Below are 22,034 nucleotides of genomic sequence, written 5' to 3'. Positions count from 1 at the left end.
TGCACATGATCAAGGAAATTAAGTCAGGCCAGCTAACCTCCAAAGCCTGGAGCCTAGAAAAATTGGTTATGTTGAAAATATTCAATATCTATCAACAGCAGTTAGATTCGTGTTCATACTTTGAACCTGGCACATTTTAAAGCATCTTAGATGGATATTGTTTTGTCCTAAGCAGTTACATTGTGCACCCCATCAATTAAAGCTGATGTAAGGTAAAATTGTGAATCTAAATGCAAAATAATGCTATGATGCTTTCACATCATTATCAAACACAGCATATTCCAGAAATCAAGAAAACTTTAATTTTGTGCCTAACCATATTTTCTTCACTAACATGAGTAATGGCGTGAATGTTGGTTGATTAAAAAAAATGTATTGCCTGCAATGGATTCTTTGTGGATGATGTGGTGTTAAACGATAAGGAACAGAAGGTGACAAATTCTTACTCAGTGTGAGCAATCTGATTGCAGCGAGGACACAAGTTGGGAGATGACAACATGGCTCAGTATTCCTTGTCTAAAGAGAGGAAAACATATTATTTAACAATTTTTGAAGACTGCGGGTATGATTGTTGCTTAAGCAAGTCAGATAATACAACACGTTAGATTCAGGAATTCTTTGGTCTGAGTATAGCATGGGAGCTATTGCCATAGTGAACTCATTTTACCCTGCACACAACCCTGTTGATCAAATAAATTATCATTGCCTTTTTGGAAAATAGAAATCAATGCAATGTTTTTAAAATCTGGTTGTGCACCTAAATTTGGTGTGATTTCTATGAACCACTTCTAGAGAAATTCCATTTTCAGAAATGCTGGATCATTAAAAAAAAATGACTGTTTGAAGAAAAGTTTAAAGGAATGTTGGACATGTACATTTAACAAAGCAGTCCTTCTAAGAGAGGAAAAGCAAATGCCCTTTTGGCATAAGTTTCTCCTTTGCTGTGAAAATTGACAGTAAGAATCAGTTTTTGCTGATATTATAAGTAACAATTTGGATCAATCTGTTTTTTAAAAAAAGGATTTTTTCAGGAATGGAATTGTAAGATTGTGTGGGTTCAAAGGTGCTGCTGTTGTATATTTAAATTATTGATGACTTTCCCTTCTGTATCTTCAGGTGAAAAACTGTACTATCTAAATTATTTATTATTCCTGCTTAATACACTATAGTACAAAGTGGCACTTGCCAAGTCAATTGGAATTGGTTGTGAGCCTCTCACTGCGGAGTACATGATCTGTGGAACTGATTTTTGCAAGTATAGAAAGTGTTGCTTCCACTTATCAGTTGATGAACTGTGTTTATGAATTATGCTATAGTTACAAACTGAGAAAGTAAAAACTAGGAATCAGAACAATTCACACCAGATAATTAGTTCAGTATAATAATCACTACTTCAGTTTCAAATAATGTCTGCAAGGCTTCCCTTGTCAAACCATACAACAAAGCATTTTAGTAGATTGCTTGCCAAAGCCATCATTCATCTTTTAAACAGTGTCTTTGGGACCTGTGTAATTTTCTTTGCTATTTCTAACACATATTCCCTCACTGAAACTTCTCAACAGTGATATATACATTGATGAGTAAAAACATTTGTTCATGGGAAATGGGTAACACTGACAATGCCAGAATTTATTGCTGTCAATAATTGCCCTTGAAAAGATGATAATGGGCACCATTAAAATCCAGTAAGGCAAAGGTGTGAGAATATATGACTGATGTGTGTCAGGTAGGCAGATATTGGGTTTTGACCCAGTGATGATGAAGGAGCATCAATATATTTCCAAGCCAAGGAGATGTACAGTTTGGAGGGGTCCTTGGCAGTCTTGGCATTACCATTCATCCATTGTGCTTCTCTTTCCACAAGATAAATTAATCCACGGTTTGAATGAGTTTCAATTCTCAGTTTAGCAGTCTTGAATTTTTGTTTTTCTATTCATTTGTGGGATGTGGGCATTGCTGGCTGGCCAGTGTTTTTTACCCTTCCCAGTTGTTCTTGAGAAGGCGGTGCTGAGCTGCCTTCTTGAACTGCTGCAGACCTCCTGCTGTGGGTTGACCCACAATGCTATTAGGGAGGGAATTTCAGGGTTTTGACCCCGTGACAGTGAAGGCATGGTGGTATATTTCCAAGTCAGGATGGTGAGTGGCTTGGAGGGAACTTGGAGGTGGTGGTTTTCTCATACATCTGCTGCCCTTCTCCTTCTAGATGGAAGTGGCCGTGGGCTTGGAAGGTGCTGTCTGAGCATCTTTAGTGAATTTCTGTAGTGCATCTAGTAGATAGTTGCAGCAGTGTGTACTGAGCATCGGTGGTGAAGGGAGTGGATGCTTCAGGATGTAATGTCAGTCAAGTGGGCTGCTTTGTCCTGGATGGTGTCAAGCTTCTTGAGTGTTATTAGCTTTGCACTCATACAAGCAAGTGGGGAGTGTTCCATCACACTCCTGACTTGTGCCTTGTAGATGGTGGATGGGCTTTGAGGAGTCAGGAAGTGAGTTACTTGCTGCAGTATTCCTAGCTTCTAGCCTGCTCTTGTAGCTACTGTCTGTGGGAGCCCAGTTGAGTTTCTGATCAGTGGTAACCCTAGGATGTTGATAGTTGGGGATTCAGTGATGGTAACACCATTGAATGTCGGGGATAGTGGTTAGATTGTGTCTTATTGGTGATGATCATCGCCTGGCATTTGTGTGGCATGAATGTCACTTACCACTTGTCAGCCCAAGCCTGGATGTTGCCCAGATCTCTTGTTGCATTTGAATCTTGTTGCAATAAGGATTTCACCTTTTTTCACAGTTAATATGTATGACAATGTGTCTGGAGTATTTACAAAGGTGCAGTGTATTATTCCTTTCGCCTTTTTTACATTGCTAGTGTCACAGTTTATAATGCTGGAGAAATGCAAAGTTGTACTGAAGTGGATCCTCAAAGGACAGTCAGCAGACAGCTCATGTCGGGCAGCTCACAAAAGACATACTGAGAGCCTTTGAATCTGGATTCTTAAGAGGGATGGGCGACCAGAAACAGTTGTCAGTCCACTATGTGGAGACTTTTATGAATGCAGACGCTACAGTACACACTTTATGCCAGATTTCATTTTTTATTTTTATTATATTGAAAATGATTGAACTCAGAGATAAAAGCAATTTAAATTTAAGCTCCCCTATTAAGAATATGAGCAAAAGTGCTGCCCAGAGCATTATCAAGTTATACAGATTAGGAGATCCCTGCTTTGAATCCCTATTTGTTCAAAATTAACTGTCTTATTGATGGTGAGAGAAACTTGCCCCAAATCCCTGAATCAAGAATTTCCCATGTGCATTCTCATGATTGGAAAATATGCGTATACATATGAGGCCATACATAATTAAGTTGTTTGCTAGCACTGATATTCAGTGTTCACACATAGAGAGGGGCCACTCACATGGTGTACTCAGAGTGGTTGGTTGCTTGTGGAATTGAGTACTAGAAGGAGTCAGCCTTTTCAGGGAGGGAAGGTTGAACATCTGCAAAAATAAATCTGCTGAACCCTCATTGATTGGTTCTTTAGTTCGAAAGGTGGACAAAAAGTGTGGGAGTAGAATTAGAGCAGTGTCCTTACCTATCTTGCAGCCCTATTTGAATCCAGCCCAGTTTGATGAGAAATAAGTCTTCTAAATCTTAAATAAGTAGTCCCTTTGTGGATTGGGTTCAAGCCATTCTACTACATTTCTCAGATATTCTCAATTCAATGTAAAACTGTTCCTGGTTAACACGAAATTAGGAATCACAGAGACCCCACAAAGTTTTATAACAGGAATTTGAAATTATCAATTAGTGTACAAGGCAAACTCTCTTAAGTTTGGAACCAAGAGATCATATTATATCAAAGCAGAGGGAGATTTATTTCGCATTTGATAGTACTTTGTACAACCCATAACTTTATAACGATATTTGGTAACTGAAGTAAGAATGTATTTCCACTGTTGAGCATAAATTGTCTCAAAAAATAATGTTTTGGTAGTAAGTGTTAAAAACTGAGATTCTTAAATGAAAAACTGCCAAGTTTTCTAGTGCTGTGTAGTAAAGGCATGCAATGTGCCAAATGCTTGCGAGACTCTTTCTTGTTGAACCTCCAGAGACCATCTGTGCTGGGAGCATTGATTATAACACGTCTGCTGGAATTACATCTTTCTGGTTGCCATGCCAACTAATCAGCTGGTTCCTGTTGCTATGGCAATAAAATGTCACAGCTCAGAGAACCGTAACAGAAATTGAACAAAACAGCAAATGTTTCCTTAATTGCAACTCTCTAATATAAATTTATTTTAAGAAGCAAGATGAAAGAAAAAAGCTGCAAAATACATATAAATTGGTCAAAGTGTGGTGAAAGAACCCATATGGTTTGATTTTAAGGTTAAATATTAGATTTAAAATTCCTTTATTTTGTAAGAAAAATGCTTATTTGTACAATTTTCTTATGCTTAACTCCTTGTTTCCTTCCTTTCAAATCCCTGATCTCAATCTGATAGGTTTGTACCGAAGGGAGGTTAATTCTGGAGTTTACATTTGATGACCTGATGAGAATAAAGACATGGCACTTTACCATCCGGCACTACCGTGAGTTAGTCCCCCGCAGCATTCTAGCCATGCATGTAAGTAACACCCTTTCATTGCTCCTATGAAGCCAAATGTCACTGTCCTTTCAAATATCTGCCTTATAAATACTTTCGTAACACCCCTTAAATGTACACAAGTCAGAATGCTCATTTCTTAATTCCAATAACACAGGAAGATTATTTCATAATTTGCAATGGTTTCTGGAGCTAATGAAATATGAAAATGACAGTAAGTGCAATTTATGAAAAAACATTGGAACACCAATATGTCAGGCTTACGCACTTCAAAAGTAACTCATTGAGTCCTGAAGTAGTAAAAGACATGGTATAAAATTGGGTCTTTCTGTATCGTATCACTTTAAACAGTGAAACTGATAATTTAACACACATTGTGTAGTTTACTTCATTTGTTTTTATCTCAATGAATACTAGGCAACTCCTTGATAAAGGCAGTAAGTTAATTACAACCAACCTTTGGACCAGAAATTAAACATTCCACATTAGTTAATTAATTTGTTTGTAATACTTTTGTCACAGGTGATCCAATGTTTAAGGGCATCTCTATATCATGGTAAAGTATTTACCAAATTTGTTTTGTTTGTTTCTCAATGTACATTATGAGAAAACATACCAGTTCATTTGTTCTTTGTAACATTATCTGAAAGGAAGTATCATGACACTGCTTTCTATTTTCTGTTCTCTGAACTATGCTGGCACAAAAAAGTTCCAAAAATACTTTGTTGTGAAGAAAACGTACTTTTAATTATTGTTTGGTTGTTGTTAATTCAGAGAGATCCATTTTGTAATGCCCCCTTCTCATTACAATGTTACTAATGTAGAAATATGGATTTTTATTTTAGTGGCACTTACAGGTTTATATAAAAGCCTTTTAATGGAAGTATCTATAAGTGTACACTTGAATTCTCAGGATGTACCATTCCAATTTGATTATCAGGAGAAAATCTGTGCACTCTGAGACTTTCAACAGTCGTCATTGTTGTTGTAATGCTTGTTGACTGGTGTTTATGTCATTGGTGTATAATATCACCTGAAAATTTATTTTTTTCCTGTTCATGCTGAGTGTTAATATGGTATTAGTTTATGGAAATCTGTGGTTACTAAATTGCAAGTAAAACATTGCTGGCATTTTCACTCATTGTCAGTTGTTATACTTTTGCCTCGGAGCCATTCAACTGTGCATTCACGACCTACTGTAAGATGTAAGTGTTACAATGTGCCATCTTCGAAACTTGATTGTGGTTGAGGCTGTCTTTGATCAATGTTGACTGCGTATCTCAGTCTGCCCTAATTGATGGCACTTTCAAATTGTCATCTATTGGCAGGGAAATGCTCTAGAATATCCTGAATACATGGTAGGAAATGTATAAATTCAAGTATTTTTCTCTCTTCCTTCTGTCAATATTAAACAGTATTTACAGATTTTTTAAAAATTACATAAACAAGTTTTTAAGTTTTATATTGCTGATTTAGTTCAAAAAGCATCTGAATCAAGTTAAACAGAGTTGTTTATTTATGACAGTCACAAGCATTGATTTGTGCAGCTCACTGTTAAGTATCATTGATGTTAGTTGTTGCTATTTGTAAAGAAGGATTTGCTGACTCCTTTGACATCCTCTAAAGCCCCATTTCTGTCCAAAGACATGGCACAGTGTGCTAAAGAGCAAAAAGATCTTAATGACGATTGTCAAACAAATGAACAATTGGATTTCCAACAGCAAAGATTGCCACTGAAAAATAACATTGTTGCACATAAGTAATAAAATTCATCAACAAGGATGATTTTGCAAACTCCGTCAGATGTTAAGATTTACTGTTCATGTTCTTTTGAATTTCAATAAGGAAGTTTACTGCATTTTTAAAAAAGTTTGCCTGGAATATTTTACTTTGTGACATCAAACTTGTTAATAAAAATGAAATTGAATGCATTAATGTTCTCACATCTAAGAGACGTTTTATGTTGTATGCCAGCTATTAATCTCTATAAGCAAAATTTTCTTTTCATGCACATCTCTGTATGTGACAATTATGTGAAGAATGAATCTTGGCTGCTCGAAATAAAAACCTCTAGTTGACCAAATTTTAGCCCAAGTGAATGTTTTGTCATAATTTGGAATGCAACTAGGTTAAGTAGCTATCTAGCCCATATCCCAATAGTACAAGTTTTCAAACCACTAGGGAAAAGGTACATGGAGTAATTACTGAACATTGTTGCAGGTTTCATCTTTTTAAAATAATTAGATGTACAGCAAAATCTATTGAACAAGAGATTTCTAGTTTTGCTTTTTAACCAGACGCTGCTGCCATCAGCATTTAATGATCTGCCTGACACATCACATTTCCCTGGGAGGATACTGGCTGGTGTGCTCTCTGTAACACATTGTTTCACAGCTTGAAAAGGCATCTATAATCAAGGCATATAGTCATCTATCAAAAAGAAAAACAGAATGAATTACTGAATCATGATCAAGGGGAGATTCCTTCACCATGCCCCTATCCTTTCCACCCCCAGTGGATTCTGCTGGATCTTTCCAGTTGAATTTGGTTTTGCACCATTGAAAATTGATATTAATCTAAGCAAACTGTCTAAGGAGCAGAATGTTTTGTGCATTCAAGTTCATTATTTCTTGATTGTATCTTTGTGATACCACCAAGTAGTGCAGTCTGCAGACTCACTACATTATTAGTTTTAATCTGCTTTGCTCTTTGTTTTCTAATACTTATCATCAATATTTTGCCAGCTGATATTTTGCACAAAAGATGCATGGTATAAAAAAGTGACCACTCTTATCAATAAGTTAATCTATGAAAAGTGCACACTTACAGAATAAAACATAAACTCAACACATTTGATGTTTAAGTCTCAGGAAGGAGAATATGAAATATTTATCTGGATGTGGGTGGATGTAGACATATACAGGGATGGTAATGCACCAGGTGCAGGATTAGTAAACATTATGATGTATTCATGATTTTCTTCTCCTTGTCACTGAGATGTAGACACTCTTCCACACTAGTGGCTGAACTAACTCAATTATTGGGGTAATTGTTGCAATGTTGTTCAGAGAAAATTTAAATTGTCTTTTTGAATTTCATTGCCTTTTCATTAAGAAAATCAGTGCATATTATTATTGATTTAAGGCTGATTTCACAAGCTTATTAGTCCTCAGTTGAAAACAGTGCTGTGATGTCCCATTCATTCCAATAGCAGCCAAGAGTTAACTGTTACCAATGACTAGCATCATTTACTGTCCCTGCTGAATTGAGAAGGAGGTCATTGGCAACTTCCTACTTGTTTTTCAATCTCTTCGACACCTTAAAACACAGGAGTAAAAAAAATTACAGTGCAAGACAAGGCCTGTCGGCCCGTCAGATCTGTGCTGGTTCTGCACTTTAAGGTTCAGACTGTTGTATCTGTACCACTTCACTGAACATCATGACTTAGTGTCATTCTCCTGCCTTCTCTCCATAACCCTGCTCATTGTTTCTATTTAAATAATAATCCAATGCCCTTTTGAATTGAACCTGTCTGCTCCACATGTCTAGGCAGTGTAATCCTAATTACTGACGGTGTGAAAACATTTTTTTCTCAGCTTGCGTTTGCTTCTTTTGCCAAGCTCTTTAAATCTGTGCCCTCCGGTTCTCATTCCATTTATGAATGAAGACAATTTCTACCTATCTGCTCTGTTCGGTTCGCGCATGATTTTGAAAACTTCTAACACATCTTATCTTAGCCTTCTCCACTCCAAGGCAAAATAACCCTCAATTTCTCCAGTCTATCCTCATAAATGGAGTTTCTCAAACCTGAAACCACTCTTGTGACCCTCTTTTGAACTCTCTCACATCTTCCATAACCTTCCTTAAATCGTGGCACTTAGGCCTGAGCTGCAGTACTGTTTTTAGACTAACTGGTGTCCTATATAAGTCCAGTGTAACCCCGCTGCTCTAGCAACCCAGGTTTCCATGCTCCTGCATACCTTGTAGAATAGTACCCTTTGATTTATACCGTCTGCATGTTCTTTGTACCATAATGTATCACCTCTCACTTCTCTGCATTGAAATTCATCTGCAACCTGATCACCCAATGCACCAACTTGTCAATATCCTTTTGATATTCTACACTGTCCTAACAGTTTACAGTATTGCCAAGTTTGGTGTTGTCCACAAACTATGAAATTGCTTTCTGCCCACCAAGATCCAGATCTTTTATTTCTATTAAAAGAGGCAATGGCTGCAACACTAACTCCACTACAGGCATCCCTTCAGACCAAACAAAATTCTCATGAACAGCTACTGTCTGTTTCCTAACCCTCAAACAATTTAGTAGGCATGTAGCAACTGACTTTTGTTCCCTGAGCTGTAACTTCTCAGAAAGCTAGCAGGGCCATGTTGCAGTTGTATAAGACTTTGGTTTGGCCACATTTAGAGTACTGCATGCAGTTCTGGTTGCCACATTACCAAAAGGATGTGGATGCTTTGTAGAGGGTGCAGAGCAGGTTCACCAGGATGTTACCTGTATGGAGGGTGCTAGCTATGAAGAGAGGGTGAGTACATTAGAATTATTTACATTAGAAAGATGGAGGCTGAGGGGGGACCTGATTGAGGTCTACAAAATCATGAGAGGTATAGACAGGGTGGATAGCAAGAAACTTTTTCCCAGAGTGGGGAACTCAAACTAGGGGTCATGATTTCAAGGTGAGAGGGGAAAAGCGTAAGGGAGATATGCGCAGAAAGTTCTTTACGCAGAGGGTGGTGGGTACTTGGAACGCGTTGCCAGCGGAGGTGGTAGAGGCGGGCATGATAGCGTCATTTAAGATGTATCTAGACAGATACATGCATGGACAGGGAGCAGAGGGATATGGATCCTTGGAAAATAGGCAACAGGTTTAGATAGAGGATCTGGAATGGCTTGGAGGGCTGAAGGGCCTGCTCCTGTGCTGTAATTTTCTTTGTTCTTTCTTCATGTATGCTACAGTAATAGTATTGCCATCATTGTGGAGACAGTGGCATGATGGTAATATCACTGGACTGACTATCTAGAATCCAAAGCTGTTCTGGGTTTGAAATTTGAAATCAATACAATATGGAATTAAAAGTAGCCTAACAATATCCTTGAAACCATTGTCGATTTATTTAAAGACCCCTGATGTCCTTTAGGGAGAGAAACATAGAAACATAGAAGATAGGAGCAGGAGGAGGCCATTCAGCCCTTCGATCATGGCTGATTGTCCAACCCAATTGCTTAATCCAGCTTTCTCCCTATAACCTTTGATCCCATTCACCCCAAATGCCACGTGTAGTCACGTCTTGAATACATTCAATGTTTTGGCATCAATTACTTCCTGTGATAATGAATTCCACAGACTCAGTACTCTTTGGGTGAAGAAATGTCTCCTCATCTCTGTCCTTAATGGTCTACCTTGAATCCTCATACTGTGACACCTGATTCTGGACAGACCCACCATTAGGAACATCCTCCCTGCATCTGCTCTGTCCAGTCCTGTCAGAATTTTATAAGTCTGTATGAGACTCGCCCACATTCATCTGAACTGCAGCAAAAACAATCCAAACCTAGTCAGTCTCTCCTCATACATCAGATCCACCGTCCCTGGAATCAGCTTGGTAAACCTTCGCTGCACTCCCTCGAGAGCAAGAGCGTCATTTCTCACTAAAGGAGACCAAAACTGCACACAATATTCCAGGGGTGATCTCACCAAGGGCTTGTATAACTGTAACAACATATCTCTGCTCCTGTACTCAAAATCTCTGGCAGTGAAGGCCACCATACCATTTGCCTTCTTTACCGCCTGCTGCACCTGCACATTTACCTTCAGCAACTGGTACACAAGGATGACCAGGTTCCACTGCCCACTCCTCTGTCCCAATTTACAGCCATTCAGGTAGTAATCTGCCTTCTTGTTTTTATTTCCAAAGTGAATAACCTCACATTTATCCAAATTATACTGCATCTGCTATTGATTTATCCACTCACCCAACCTGTCCAGATCATGCTGAAGGATCACTGCATCCTCATCACAGTACATCATGCTACCTAACCTGGTATCATCTGCAAACTTGGAGATGTTACATTATGTTCCCTCATCCAAATCATTAATAGATATTGTGAATAGCTGGGGTCCCAGCACTGATCCCTGTGGCACCCCACTAGTTACTGCCTGCTAATTTGAAAAGGACTCATTAATTCCTACTTTGGTTCCTCTCTGCTAATCAGTTTCCTATCCATCTCAATACAATTCCCCCAAACCCATGTGCATTAACCTTGCACATTAACCTCTTAAGTGGGACTCTGTCCAAAGCTTTCTGCAAGTCCAAATATACTACATCAACTGGCTCCCCCTTGTCAACTCTACTAATTACATTTTCATAGAATTCCAACAGATTTGTCGAGCATGATTTCCCCTTCACAAATCCATGCTGACTCTGCCTGATCCTGCCACTGATTTCTAAATGCTCTAGATGACCATGGATTTGAGAATTTTCCCCACTACCAATGTTAGGTTCACCAGTCTATTATCCCCTGTGTTCTCTCTATCTCCTTTTTTGAATCTTGGAGTGACATTAGCTACCTTCCGATTTGCAGGGATTGTTCCAGAGCCTATAGAATCCCAGAGGATGACCACCAATGCATCCACTATTGCTAGAGCTAATTCCTTCAGAAATCTGTTATCCTTACCTAGTTTGACTTGCATATGATTCCAGACCTACCACAAGATCTCTTCTGAAATGGCTTAGTAAAGCCACTCCATTTGAGAGCAGATTGGGATAGGCAATAAATGTTAGCCAAGGCAGCGAAGTCCATTTTGCTTGAATGACTATTGTAAAAATTCCTTTTCCTAATGTCTTGAAAAAACAAATTTGACGTGACATTTTCTTAATAAGTCCTTCCTGACTCTTCCAAATTGACCCAGTTTTTTTCATGGACTACAAGTCCTACAATAAGTAACTGTTTCAAGAAATTTATATAGCTCCGAAGTGGGGGATTCCAAAACTAGAGGATATAGGTTTAAGGTGAGAGGGAAACGATTTAAAAGGGGCCAAAGGGGCAAGCTTTTCACACAGAGGGTGGTGTGTGTACGGAGCTGCCAGAGGAAGTGGTGGAGGCCGGTACAATTAGAATGTTTAAAAGGCATTTGGTTGTGTTCATGAATTGGTGGTGTTTAGAAGTATCTGTGCCAAATACTGGCAAATGAGATTATATTAATGTAGAATATCTAATTGGCATGGACTGAAGGGTTTGTTGCTGTGCTTATGTCTCTAAGTTAAGGTGACTGGTCTGTACTTACTGAACTTATCCTTACAACAATTTTTGAATGTGGGTGTTGGGTTTGTAATTCTCCAGTCATCTGGCACCACCCTTGAAATGAGGGAAGATTGAAAGATTATTGCCAATGGCTGTGGAATTTCTGCTCTCACTTCCTGCAATATCACTCATCCAGTCCTGGTGCCTTATCAACTTTAGACATTGATAGCTTAACCAATACTCCTTCCTCATCACTTTATATCCTTCTAGTGATAGATCAGTCACGATGGCCTGGGCAACGTCTGCCTTGAAGGTAAAAACAGATGCAAAGTATTAGTTTAATCCCCCCCCGCCCCCGGTTGCGTATGTAATTTCACCTTTTGGTTGCTAATTGGCCCGGCCCTCATTTTAAACCCTTTCTCGATTGATGTGCCTATAGAAGACTTTGGGATTCCCCTGTATATTAGCTGCCAGTCTTTATTCATTAAATACTTTGCATTTCTTCTTTGCTTTTCCACCTCCCTTCTGGTTCTCAAATGTATTTTCTGCTTGACATCTGTCATGAGCTTACTTTTCTTTAACTTAGTATCGCCATCATCTAGAGACTCTGGATTTATTTGCCATGCCTTTTCCTCTTTAGGCATATTCCCTGACTGTGTCTGATCCGTCTCCTGTTTGAAAGTAGCTCATTGATCAGTTCCTGTTTTTTCCACCAGCCTTTGGTTCCTTTGTATCTGGCTCAGCTCTTTTTTCTTATATCTCAGAAGTCTCTACCAGTTGATTATTCTTACATTTTCTCATTTTCGTTTTCTGCTGTAATCCTAACCTTCAGATAAAATGATCAGCTAAATTTTCCCCCATTGTCTATATCTAATCTGTCTGTATTCCTCTCCAGACACTTTGTGTCAACTTGACCACTTGCCTTGCCACCTGTTTTTGTGTCATCCACAAATTTGGCTGCAGCACATTCACTTTCCTCATCCAAGTAATTAATACGTACTGTAAATAATTATGGCCCCATCACTAATCCCTCGGCACACCATTAGTTCCTGGTTGCCATTCTGAAAATGCCCAATTCTCTTGTCTTCGAACAGTTAACTAATTCACTAACCATGTTAATATTCTACTCTATACACTGTGGGCTCTGTCCTTATTAAGTAGCCTTATGTGCAGTACCTTAATGAGCATCTTTTGAAAATTCAAATATATTAACTGCTTCCCATTTATGTATTCTACTTGTTCAAAGAATTCTAATAAATTTGTCAGATATGATTTCACTTTCATTAAGCCGGACTGACTCTTCCTGTCATTCATTAACAAAATAAGATAATGTGTCATTGCTAGTCCTTACTGTTAGCCTGTTTCAGATCTCATTATAGCCTTGGTCCAAACATAGATAAAGGAGCTGAATGCCTAAAGTGAGATGAGAGCGACTGGCCCTAATATCAAGTCAGGATTTCTTCAACAATGGCCGCTAAGTTGAAGTCAGTGGAAATTGGAATGCTAATTCCTCAGTTGCTGAAGTCATAGCTGCCCCAAACATTTGTGTGTCCCCCACCACATAGTTCTGGATCTTGGAATATGCCAGTCTGCAATACTCAATCAAGGTCAACTCATTCTGCTGGATGACCAACAAGTTTCAAATAGAACTCCTTACTAAAGAACCCCTTTCACTGAGTTGATGGTCCTTCAGGCATAGCCAATGTTTTCTCAATGTGCATCCTTGGGAACAGACAGTAGAGCACAGAGTCCTGCTTCAAGAAGCTGCTTGGGATGATCCTCAACAAAAAACACCAGAGCTTCTTTGTAAAGATGCATTCCAGAAGGAGATGTGTGACAGTGTCTTCACACTAACTCTAAAACTTCAGTGAGACATATGAATTGATCTATAGCTCAGTTTGCTAGGAAAAACAGTGTGTATGCATTCAGAAAATCAAAAAAAAATTATTTACAAATCTTTTTGATCTTTCTATCCCAACTACTGAAGGACTAATGTATACATGCAATACCTCATATGGTGCTGAGAGACATAGATTAGTAGAATCTTTGTATAATTCATGATATGAAAAGGAGCACTATAACTGGCTTTTGAAAATAAGTAACACAAATCTCGTGTAGAATTCTGTTCCGTACCAATTAAAGACACATTCCTAATCCATGCCATAAAAATAGATGCAAAGGCAATAGTTGATTTGCATGCAGTTTGCTTTTGTTTTATCAGGTCCTCCATGCTCTAACTCTCTGCTGTTTTCAGGCACAAGATCCTCAGGTGCTGGAACAACTGTCCAAAAACATCACTCGAATGGGGCTGACTAACTTCACTCTCAACTACCTCAGGGTAAGATCAGTAATCTAGAGATTTATTTGATAAGTGCCAACAGAAGTAACATTTTCAGAGTCAAATCCAAGTTGTTACATCTATTATCTTCATTTGAAAGATGCTTACAACATCTAAAGGTGGGTATTCAGCTTATTTATGCAAGGAAGATGGAACTAACTGCAAGAAATATGTAAAAATTGATGACAGAAAAAGACATATTAATGAATGTACACTGATGACTATTTATTTGCATCACTCAGATTTTTTCAAAATGATCTAATTATTTGAAGTGATGTATTTCAGATTTAGTGCTGGGTAAAACATACTTCTTTCAATAACTTTTATTTTGAAAAATGTATAAACTAGTCACAATAGCCTTATTAGTGCACACTTCTGGTAGTCGATTATATAGATTTTTTTCATGTGTATATTTATATTTTGCTCATTTATTTAGTGCTGTAATTGAATTGACCATATAGTGTTTATACTAAAACAAAAACTTGATAATTCATTTAAAATATTGTTTAGCAACAAAGTTATGATTGCATTGCCCATATTTAATTTGACCATTAATTTATGACTTTTCCTGCAATTGCTGTCAATGAACTAGGATCTTTAATTGAGTAAGGCAAAGAGGTTGCTGTTTTTGAAGAGTTGAGAATTGAATGCTGGATTTTTCTAGCTGTAGTATGCAAAATCAGAAGTGGAAATAGAGTGGGATGACCTGATGGTGGATCTGGACCCGTTTTACCCACCCAATCAGGGAAGCCAATTGCCCAAACCTTTAAATTCAGGGAGCAGATGGTGAGGGTAGGGAAAATGATTAATTTTCTTGCCTTGCTACCGCAATACTGTCAACCCCAGGTAAGTTCAAAACAAGGCAGAAGCAGGGAGACAGCTGGTTCAGATGGAGGAAGCAGGTTTGGGAGTAGCTGCCTCGCCTTGCCTTCTAAATCAAAGACTTCCAACAATATTGATGCAACCTCATTCTAAACCCCTCACAATTAAAGCAAAACACTTCTGCTGCCTTTAATAGTGGCTCTGCTATCTTCAGCTTCTGTAGGAGGAGACATTCTAGTGCCAGTCTGTCAGTGTTCTTTGTCTGATAGAGACAGACTCCTTTGATTCACTAATACCAGGGACTTGCCCGACCTTTTTAATTCAGTACAAATTGCATTGCAGCAGCGAACAGACTCCTTCCTCAAATAATGAAACCAGGCCAGATGCTCTACTGTAGATTGGAAACAATAGTCTACATTTTCTATCATTGGTCTCCAAAAGCAGTAGCATTAAATCAAGAATCCAGATGTGTAAAATGCATACTGTCCCAGTGGAAATCCACCGACCTTATTGGCATGATGTGGTTTCAAGAGTGAAGGGAACAGACTTGTAGGAAATTACAATCTCAAATTGGTGTCAGTGTCGATTGAATATTGAGAGGAACTTCGAATTATTAGGGAATCAGTTCAGTGGTAGCTTATCCCAGCAACACTGGTAAGTAACTTAAATCTTTAATATGTAAGTCATTTTCTGACCATTTCGGTATCTTTTTCTGTGGCACTTCTGATGAGCTTTTGTGCCAATTGTTCAATTTCTTTTGCCCCCCAGCACCATTACTGCAACCAATGGGTTACTCAATGGGAATTCCCCTATCTGAGGTGTTTGGAAAAAGAAGAAGAGGATCTACAGAGGGATGCCAGGCAGGTCAGGCTGCACCAGAGGTGCTTTGTGCCCACCTGTCAGGGTTCTGTCATCTGCATCTGCAGACCAATTGTGAACATAACTTATTTTGCTGGGTAATTAGTGCATGTGGCGGCCCAATTTTCTAAATGAGGCAGGCTAATGAATTCCGTGGCACCACTCAGCTCCGCAAATGCCAAGTAACCATTGTAGAAAGCATGACACTCAACCTGGCACCCAGATTGGCCAAACCTGATAAGATGCCACCAATCACACCTGCAGGCCATGAAATACTACCGGTTAAAACACTGTGACAAACTGTTGCTGCTGTGTTTAGGTCAGGAGAAATGGAGATAAAATGCTGTCTCTGGAATACCAAGGAATACAAATTGTCTGACAATTGTATAAAGTTCTCATTAGATGGTACCCTCAGTATCATGGTCAATTCTGAGCAGTGCTAATTGCATCATACAGATTCATCAGAATAATTCTCACCGTAAAAGGGTTAAATTAGGAGGGCAAGTTGAACAGACTACACGAGTTGAATACTGTTAGAAATTTAAGGTGTGATCTAATTGACATGTTTATAAAGATTAAAGAATTGAAAAGGTTGGCTAGAAACTAATTCCCCTGGCGGATGGGTGGGGTGTTGGCGTGATGGTGGGACATAATCACTTAGACCTATGCAGTCTTATCAGAGTTAATATAAGGAATGGAATTCTATAGCTTTCTTACAACAAATTGTTGAATCTTAATCAATTGGAAAAGTTAAAATTTAAAATCTCACATTCATAGTTTTAGACAAGGCTAGTAAGAGAAATGGCACCAAGGCAGATAAATAAAGTTTGGTTAGGAGAATGGCAGAATGGGTTCAAGGGATAGCCAACATCTATTCCTTTGTGATCAGAGATAATGAGAACTGCAGATGCTGGAGAATCCAAGATAATAAAGTGTGAAGCTGGATGAACACAGAAGGCCAAGCAGCATCTCAGGAGCACAAAAGCTGACGTTTCGGGCCTAGACCCTTCATCAGATACCCTCTCTCTGATGAACGGTCTAGTCCTGAAACATCAGTTTTCGTGCTCCTGAGATGCTGCTTGGCCTGCTGTGTTCATCCACCTTCACACTTTGTTATCTATTCCTTTGTATCACTTTAGTAGGATCATCTACAACTGTAACTGAATGCAGGACTAACTGATTGAATTGTAGATAAGGCATGTACAATGGTAGTAAACTTGCAGGAATTTTGCAATGCAGATCTACAAGAATGGTGCAGTGGACAGATAATTATAATCATTGCAGGAGCCTCCAATTCCAGGATTCAAGTGTTAGCCTGCTCTGCCATTTCCCTGCACGTTCATGCCTTGAACTTATTTCTTTTCCTTCATTTTTTCGTGCCACTTCTTACACCCTTCCCCTTCATCTTTAACAAGAGAGGTAATAGATTAAGATGTTTTCTGACACTTTAAAAAAGTTTTGGTCCTTTTTTTTGACTGGTTTCCTTTAAATTTCTCTTTTGTAGTTTTCCACGCCCACCACGAGCATACGGTGTTCATTTGTTCAATTGTGGACCTAAACCTAAACAAAGTAACTAACTGCAGAAACTTGCTTGTCGATAACCAAGTGTGGAGCTGGATGAACACAGCAAGCCACGCAGCATCTCAGGAGCACAAAAGCTGACGTTTCGGGCCTAGACCCTTCATCAGAGAGGGGCTCTCTGATGAAGGGTCTAGGCCCGAAATGTCAGCTTTTGTGCTCCTGAGATGCTGCTTGTCTTGCTGTGTTCATCCAGCCTCACATTTTATTATCTCTGTCTCTGGTTTGCTGCCGTGTTCCAGCGAAGCCCAGCACAAGCTGGAAGCGCAACACCGCATTTTCCACTTGGAGACTCCGCAGCCCTCTGGACTCAATATTGAGTTCAATAATTTTAGGGCCTAAACTCTCCCATGTCCTAGCCCCCTGTCCCACACATCAGACCTTGTTATCACATTGCCTGCAATTACACACCTGCTGTTGTTAGTCACCAACAGTCCCCATTAACAGCTATTCACTCTCCTAGCCAGGTCACTATCAACTCCTTTGTCTATTCAACTGCTCTTTCTTCGGGCTCAATCCTATCGTTTACTCTCGAACCCATCCCCTTCCCTATTTTCTGCATATAATCCGACGTTTTTCCAGCTACCATCAGTACTGAGTAAGGGTAACCAGACCTGATACGTTAACTCTGATTTTTTCTTCACAGATGCTGCCAGACCTGCTGAGCTTTTCCAGCAATTTATGCTTTTGTTCCTGATTTACAGCATCCGCAGTTCTTTTTGTTTTCATAGCAGTTTTTCAGCTGCTTGCTGCTTGTGTTCCCTTTAAATGGGACACAGGCTCTGAGTTCTTTTTGGAGTTCTGTTCAACTGCTCCCTCAAAGTCTGCCTCATACAGATCAAAGCTTAAGATAACTACTATTTAACTTGAGCGAAATATTCGTCCACCACGCAAAGTCCATTATCATGGAATTTCCTGTGTGTGTCCTTTCAGTCTCCCGTTTTTCTCAGGCCCTTTAAATTCACATATATTTTGGAAGACCGAATGTATTGTGCAAAGGTTAATCTAAATGCCTCTCATTGTGTTTGTTCCTAAATAACACACTAGTCTTAACAACACAGTTGTGTACTTTCTGTGAATCATCTTGTAAGATGATGTGTCCATTTTAAAAGTTAAATTAGCCTTTTTTATTTACAAATTATGTAACGTAATTACAGTCATGACAGGAATTGGTCATAATAAACTTGCTTGCATTTCGACATGTTTCGACTATTGTCTGCTCTGGCAGGATCTGCCATTATCAATTAAAATATGTTTACAATGCAATCCATTTTTGTTATTCTGTCTCAGCAATTCATAAATCCTAACACTGATTGTGCTTGGAATCCTGTGAAACCTTTCTGGCTATGGACAGAAGGAGGTAAAATGTAGAAATAGAGATACATGCATTCAGATTTTGAAATGATCATTTTAAAGGTAAATCAGGCTCAGCAGAAGCTGTGAGGAGGTCAGACTGTGGGTGGATAATTATAACTTGTTTAATGCACCAAGTATTCATTTCTATCACTGATTTCGGCATGTTATTTGTTTCCTCTAACTCAAGGCTGATGTAAAATACCTATTCAATTTGTCGACCATTTCCTTATTTTCCATTATTAATTCTCCAGTTTCATTATCTATAGGATCAAAGCTCACGTTAATAATCCTTTTCTCGTTTACATGTTTATGGAAACTCTTATTGTATGCTTTTATACGTTTCAGCTAACTTTTTCTCAGTCTAATTTTTTCCTTCTTTTGTTTATTTTTTGATAATTTTCAGCTTTTTATATATTCTGTTCAATCTTCTGATCTGCCACCTGCCCTTGGACAATTCTCTCGTTTTTTCTTAAAGTGTGATCTTATCATCAAAATTTCAAGTTAACCACTGATGATAATTTCCACCCTTGGAATTTTTTTTAACGCATTGTACCTATTCTGTATTGCCTGAAATATCTCTTTAAATGCCTGCCACTGCATCAGTGTTGATCAGTCTTTTAAACTAATTTTCCAATTCACTTTAGCCAGCTATGCCTTCATGTCTTCATAATTCCCCTTGACATTTTTAAAAGTTTTAAAAGTAGTGGGTGTTGGGAAGTAAAATTCAATCATATTATGGTCACTGCTCATCATTAACTAATCTTATCTCATTGTTTAATACCAGGCATGGTATAGCCTGCTCTGGTAAGCTTCAGAATGTGCCGTTCTAAGAAACTATCCCACAAATGTTCTATGAGCTCCTCATTTAGGTTAGTTCTACTTTTCTGACTTTTCCAGTTGATAGGAAGATTAAAATCTGCCGTGATCGATGCCGGGCCATTCTGACAAGCTCTCATTAATTGTCAAATTTTTACCCCACCCTACGATGTATTTACTGTTAGAGGTCTTCACAATAATTCCCACAAGTGAATTCTTGCCTTTATAATTTGTCATTTCTATCCAAATGGTTTCCACACCTTGCCTTCCTGAACTTAGGCCTCCTTCCGTATTATTTTTGTACCATCACTAATGAAAGAGCTGTTCCCTCCCTCCAACTTTTTCAGTTTTATGTCCTTCCTAAATAGCATAGTCTCAGAATGAAGGGGTGCAAATTTAAGACTGAGATGAGGAGGAATTTCTTTTTTCAGTGACTTTAGATCTCATTGAATTGAGAGCTGTGGGGGCAGAGTCCTTGTGTACATTTAAGGCTGAGGCAGATAGATTCTTCATTAGTTGAGGAATCAAGTGTTGTAGGAAAATACAAGAAAGTGGAGGTGAGGAATCTCAGATATGGCATGATCCTAGCGGTGATTTGGAAGTGCCGGTATTGGACTGGGGTGGACAAAGTCAGAAGTCACACAAAACCAGGTTATAGGGTCTTGAACCGAAACGTCAACTTTCCTGCTCCTCTGATGCTGCTAGGCCTGCTGTGTTCATCCAGCTCCATACAGTGTTACCTCAGATGCTTCAGCATCGGCAGTTCCTGCTACCTCAGGTTATAGCCCAACAAGTTTATGTGAAATCACAAGCTTTCAGAGCACTGCTCCTATGTCGGATAAAGTCACTTCACCTGGCAAAGGAGCAGCAGCGCTCTGCAAGCGTGTGATTTTAAATCAACCTGTTGGACCATAATCTAATGTCTTGTGACTTCTGACACGATTCTAATCAATAGTCGAGCAGGCTTGAGGGGCCAAATGGCCTACTTTTTTGCCTTTTTTATGGTCTTATGCCCTTGTGGAAAGTAATGTGAAATAATTATGAGGTAATTTTATATTTGAAAGGAACCTGCGCCATCTTTGTGCTCTCAAAATGGCTGATGTTCATGGCAATGAGTTTGGGCAGGTAAGTTGTGGCTATTTATCCAGGTGTGTCTTCTTTACCCCTCCCATACCTACTGCATTGTCAGTTTGTTTGACCAATGAGAAGCTTTCCTGCTGCATGCTCACTTACGACCTCCCTTGCTCATTGCCAGGACTTTAAAAACATTATTAGGTTTCTGGTTGTCCATGCGTATTCCTTGGTTCAGTTTTGTAAACTTTGCAGGAAATTTGCAGCATGCTAGTGCTAACTAATACATGAGAATTATCAGAAAAATTAAGATTTGATAATTTAATCGTTAACATTATATTGAAACATGGAAAGTATTGTATTATTTTGCTATCTAATCAGGAAATCTGGGAACACTTCTACTCAAGATCAACAGCAATATGGAGTTCTTGTTCTGTATTACATTGTCTCTATTCTGAATGCACTCTGGACCCTTTTTAATTTTGTAGTGCTTCAATTTCCCTAAGGTAATTTCATGGCACTGCATAACTTCCAAAACCAAAATACTGTTATTTAACTCTGTTTCAATGTATTTAACCATCATTCCACAGCTACAACTGAACAGTGATAATAGTGATACTTTTATCTTCATGTTGTCGTCTTCCTGATTTTGATCAGATATTTATCCAGCTTCCTGTTTAAAGGTCATTGATTTTGCTTTTCCATCTTATCCTGTGGGTGAGTGTATGGGGAGGAAATATTCTGATTTGGAGAGTTGTTTATTCTGTAGTGTAGAAATTTTATTTGCAGTTATTCATCTCCTTCTCATGGGATAAAATAAATAAATTAGGCAGAACTGAAGACAGTGTGAATCATAATCAATATGCTCAGAAAGATTGGGTTCAGTGGTTTAAGTGGGCTTTTCTCATTTCACATTTCCTCAAGTTCCCATTGCTCATTTGAGGATTAGAAGATTTTTTGTTAAATAGAAAATATTTTGCACTTTATTAGATCACTCACAAAATAATGCAAGGGAGCAATTTGTGATGGGCGTTCTACTTTGTAACCAACATTCATAATTAAGATTTAACATGAGTATACTCGATTAAGAGAAGCACTTTCCCTGTGCTATGGAAGCTGCCTCTGCATTCAAAGTGTTAATATCAGATACATTTTATATTATCACTGTTAAGAAACTGGCTTCCTGCAATACAGAAGAGTGGCATCAGGGATGTTTTTTATTTTGTTTTCAAAACATAATAGTTAATAGAGGGCGGACATCCAGTTCGTCACAGTCGTATTATTGAAATTGTTATCAAACAGCTCAATTGTACAGATGAACCCTACCAC

The 22,034-nt window shown here is 38.6% G+C and overlaps 1 protein-coding gene across 11 annotated transcripts in view; it reads left to right on the top strand.

Annotated features, from left to right (window-relative positions):
• The window catches only part of LOC125456915 (LIM domain-binding protein 2), a 263,846-nt gene that overhangs the window by 187,041 nt on the left and 54,771 nt on the right, over positions 1–22,034 (top strand). For 8 of the 11 annotated variants that reach the window (XM_048540520.2, XM_048540502.2, XM_048540494.2 and 5 more), the window contains 3 exons: positions 4,501–4,623; positions 14,121–14,204; positions 15,795–15,890. In XM_048540520.2, coding sequence (XP_048396477.1) covers positions 4,501–4,623; positions 14,121–14,204; positions 15,795–15,890 — 303 coding nt within the window. The remainder of the gene's footprint in view (positions 1–4,500; positions 4,624–14,120; positions 14,205–15,794; positions 15,891–22,034) is intronic. The other 3 variants (XM_048540561.2, XM_048540552.2, XM_048540528.2) reach the window with 1 other exon arrangement.

Source organism: Stegostoma tigrinum, chromosome 1 (genome assembly GCF_030684315.1).
Source record: "Stegostoma tigrinum isolate sSteTig4 chromosome 1, sSteTig4.hap1, whole genome shotgun sequence".
NCBI classification, from domain to species: domain Eukaryota; kingdom Metazoa; phylum Chordata; class Chondrichthyes; order Orectolobiformes; family Stegostomatidae; genus Stegostoma; species Stegostoma tigrinum.
This window is presented reverse-complemented; position numbering and strand designations above follow the sequence as displayed.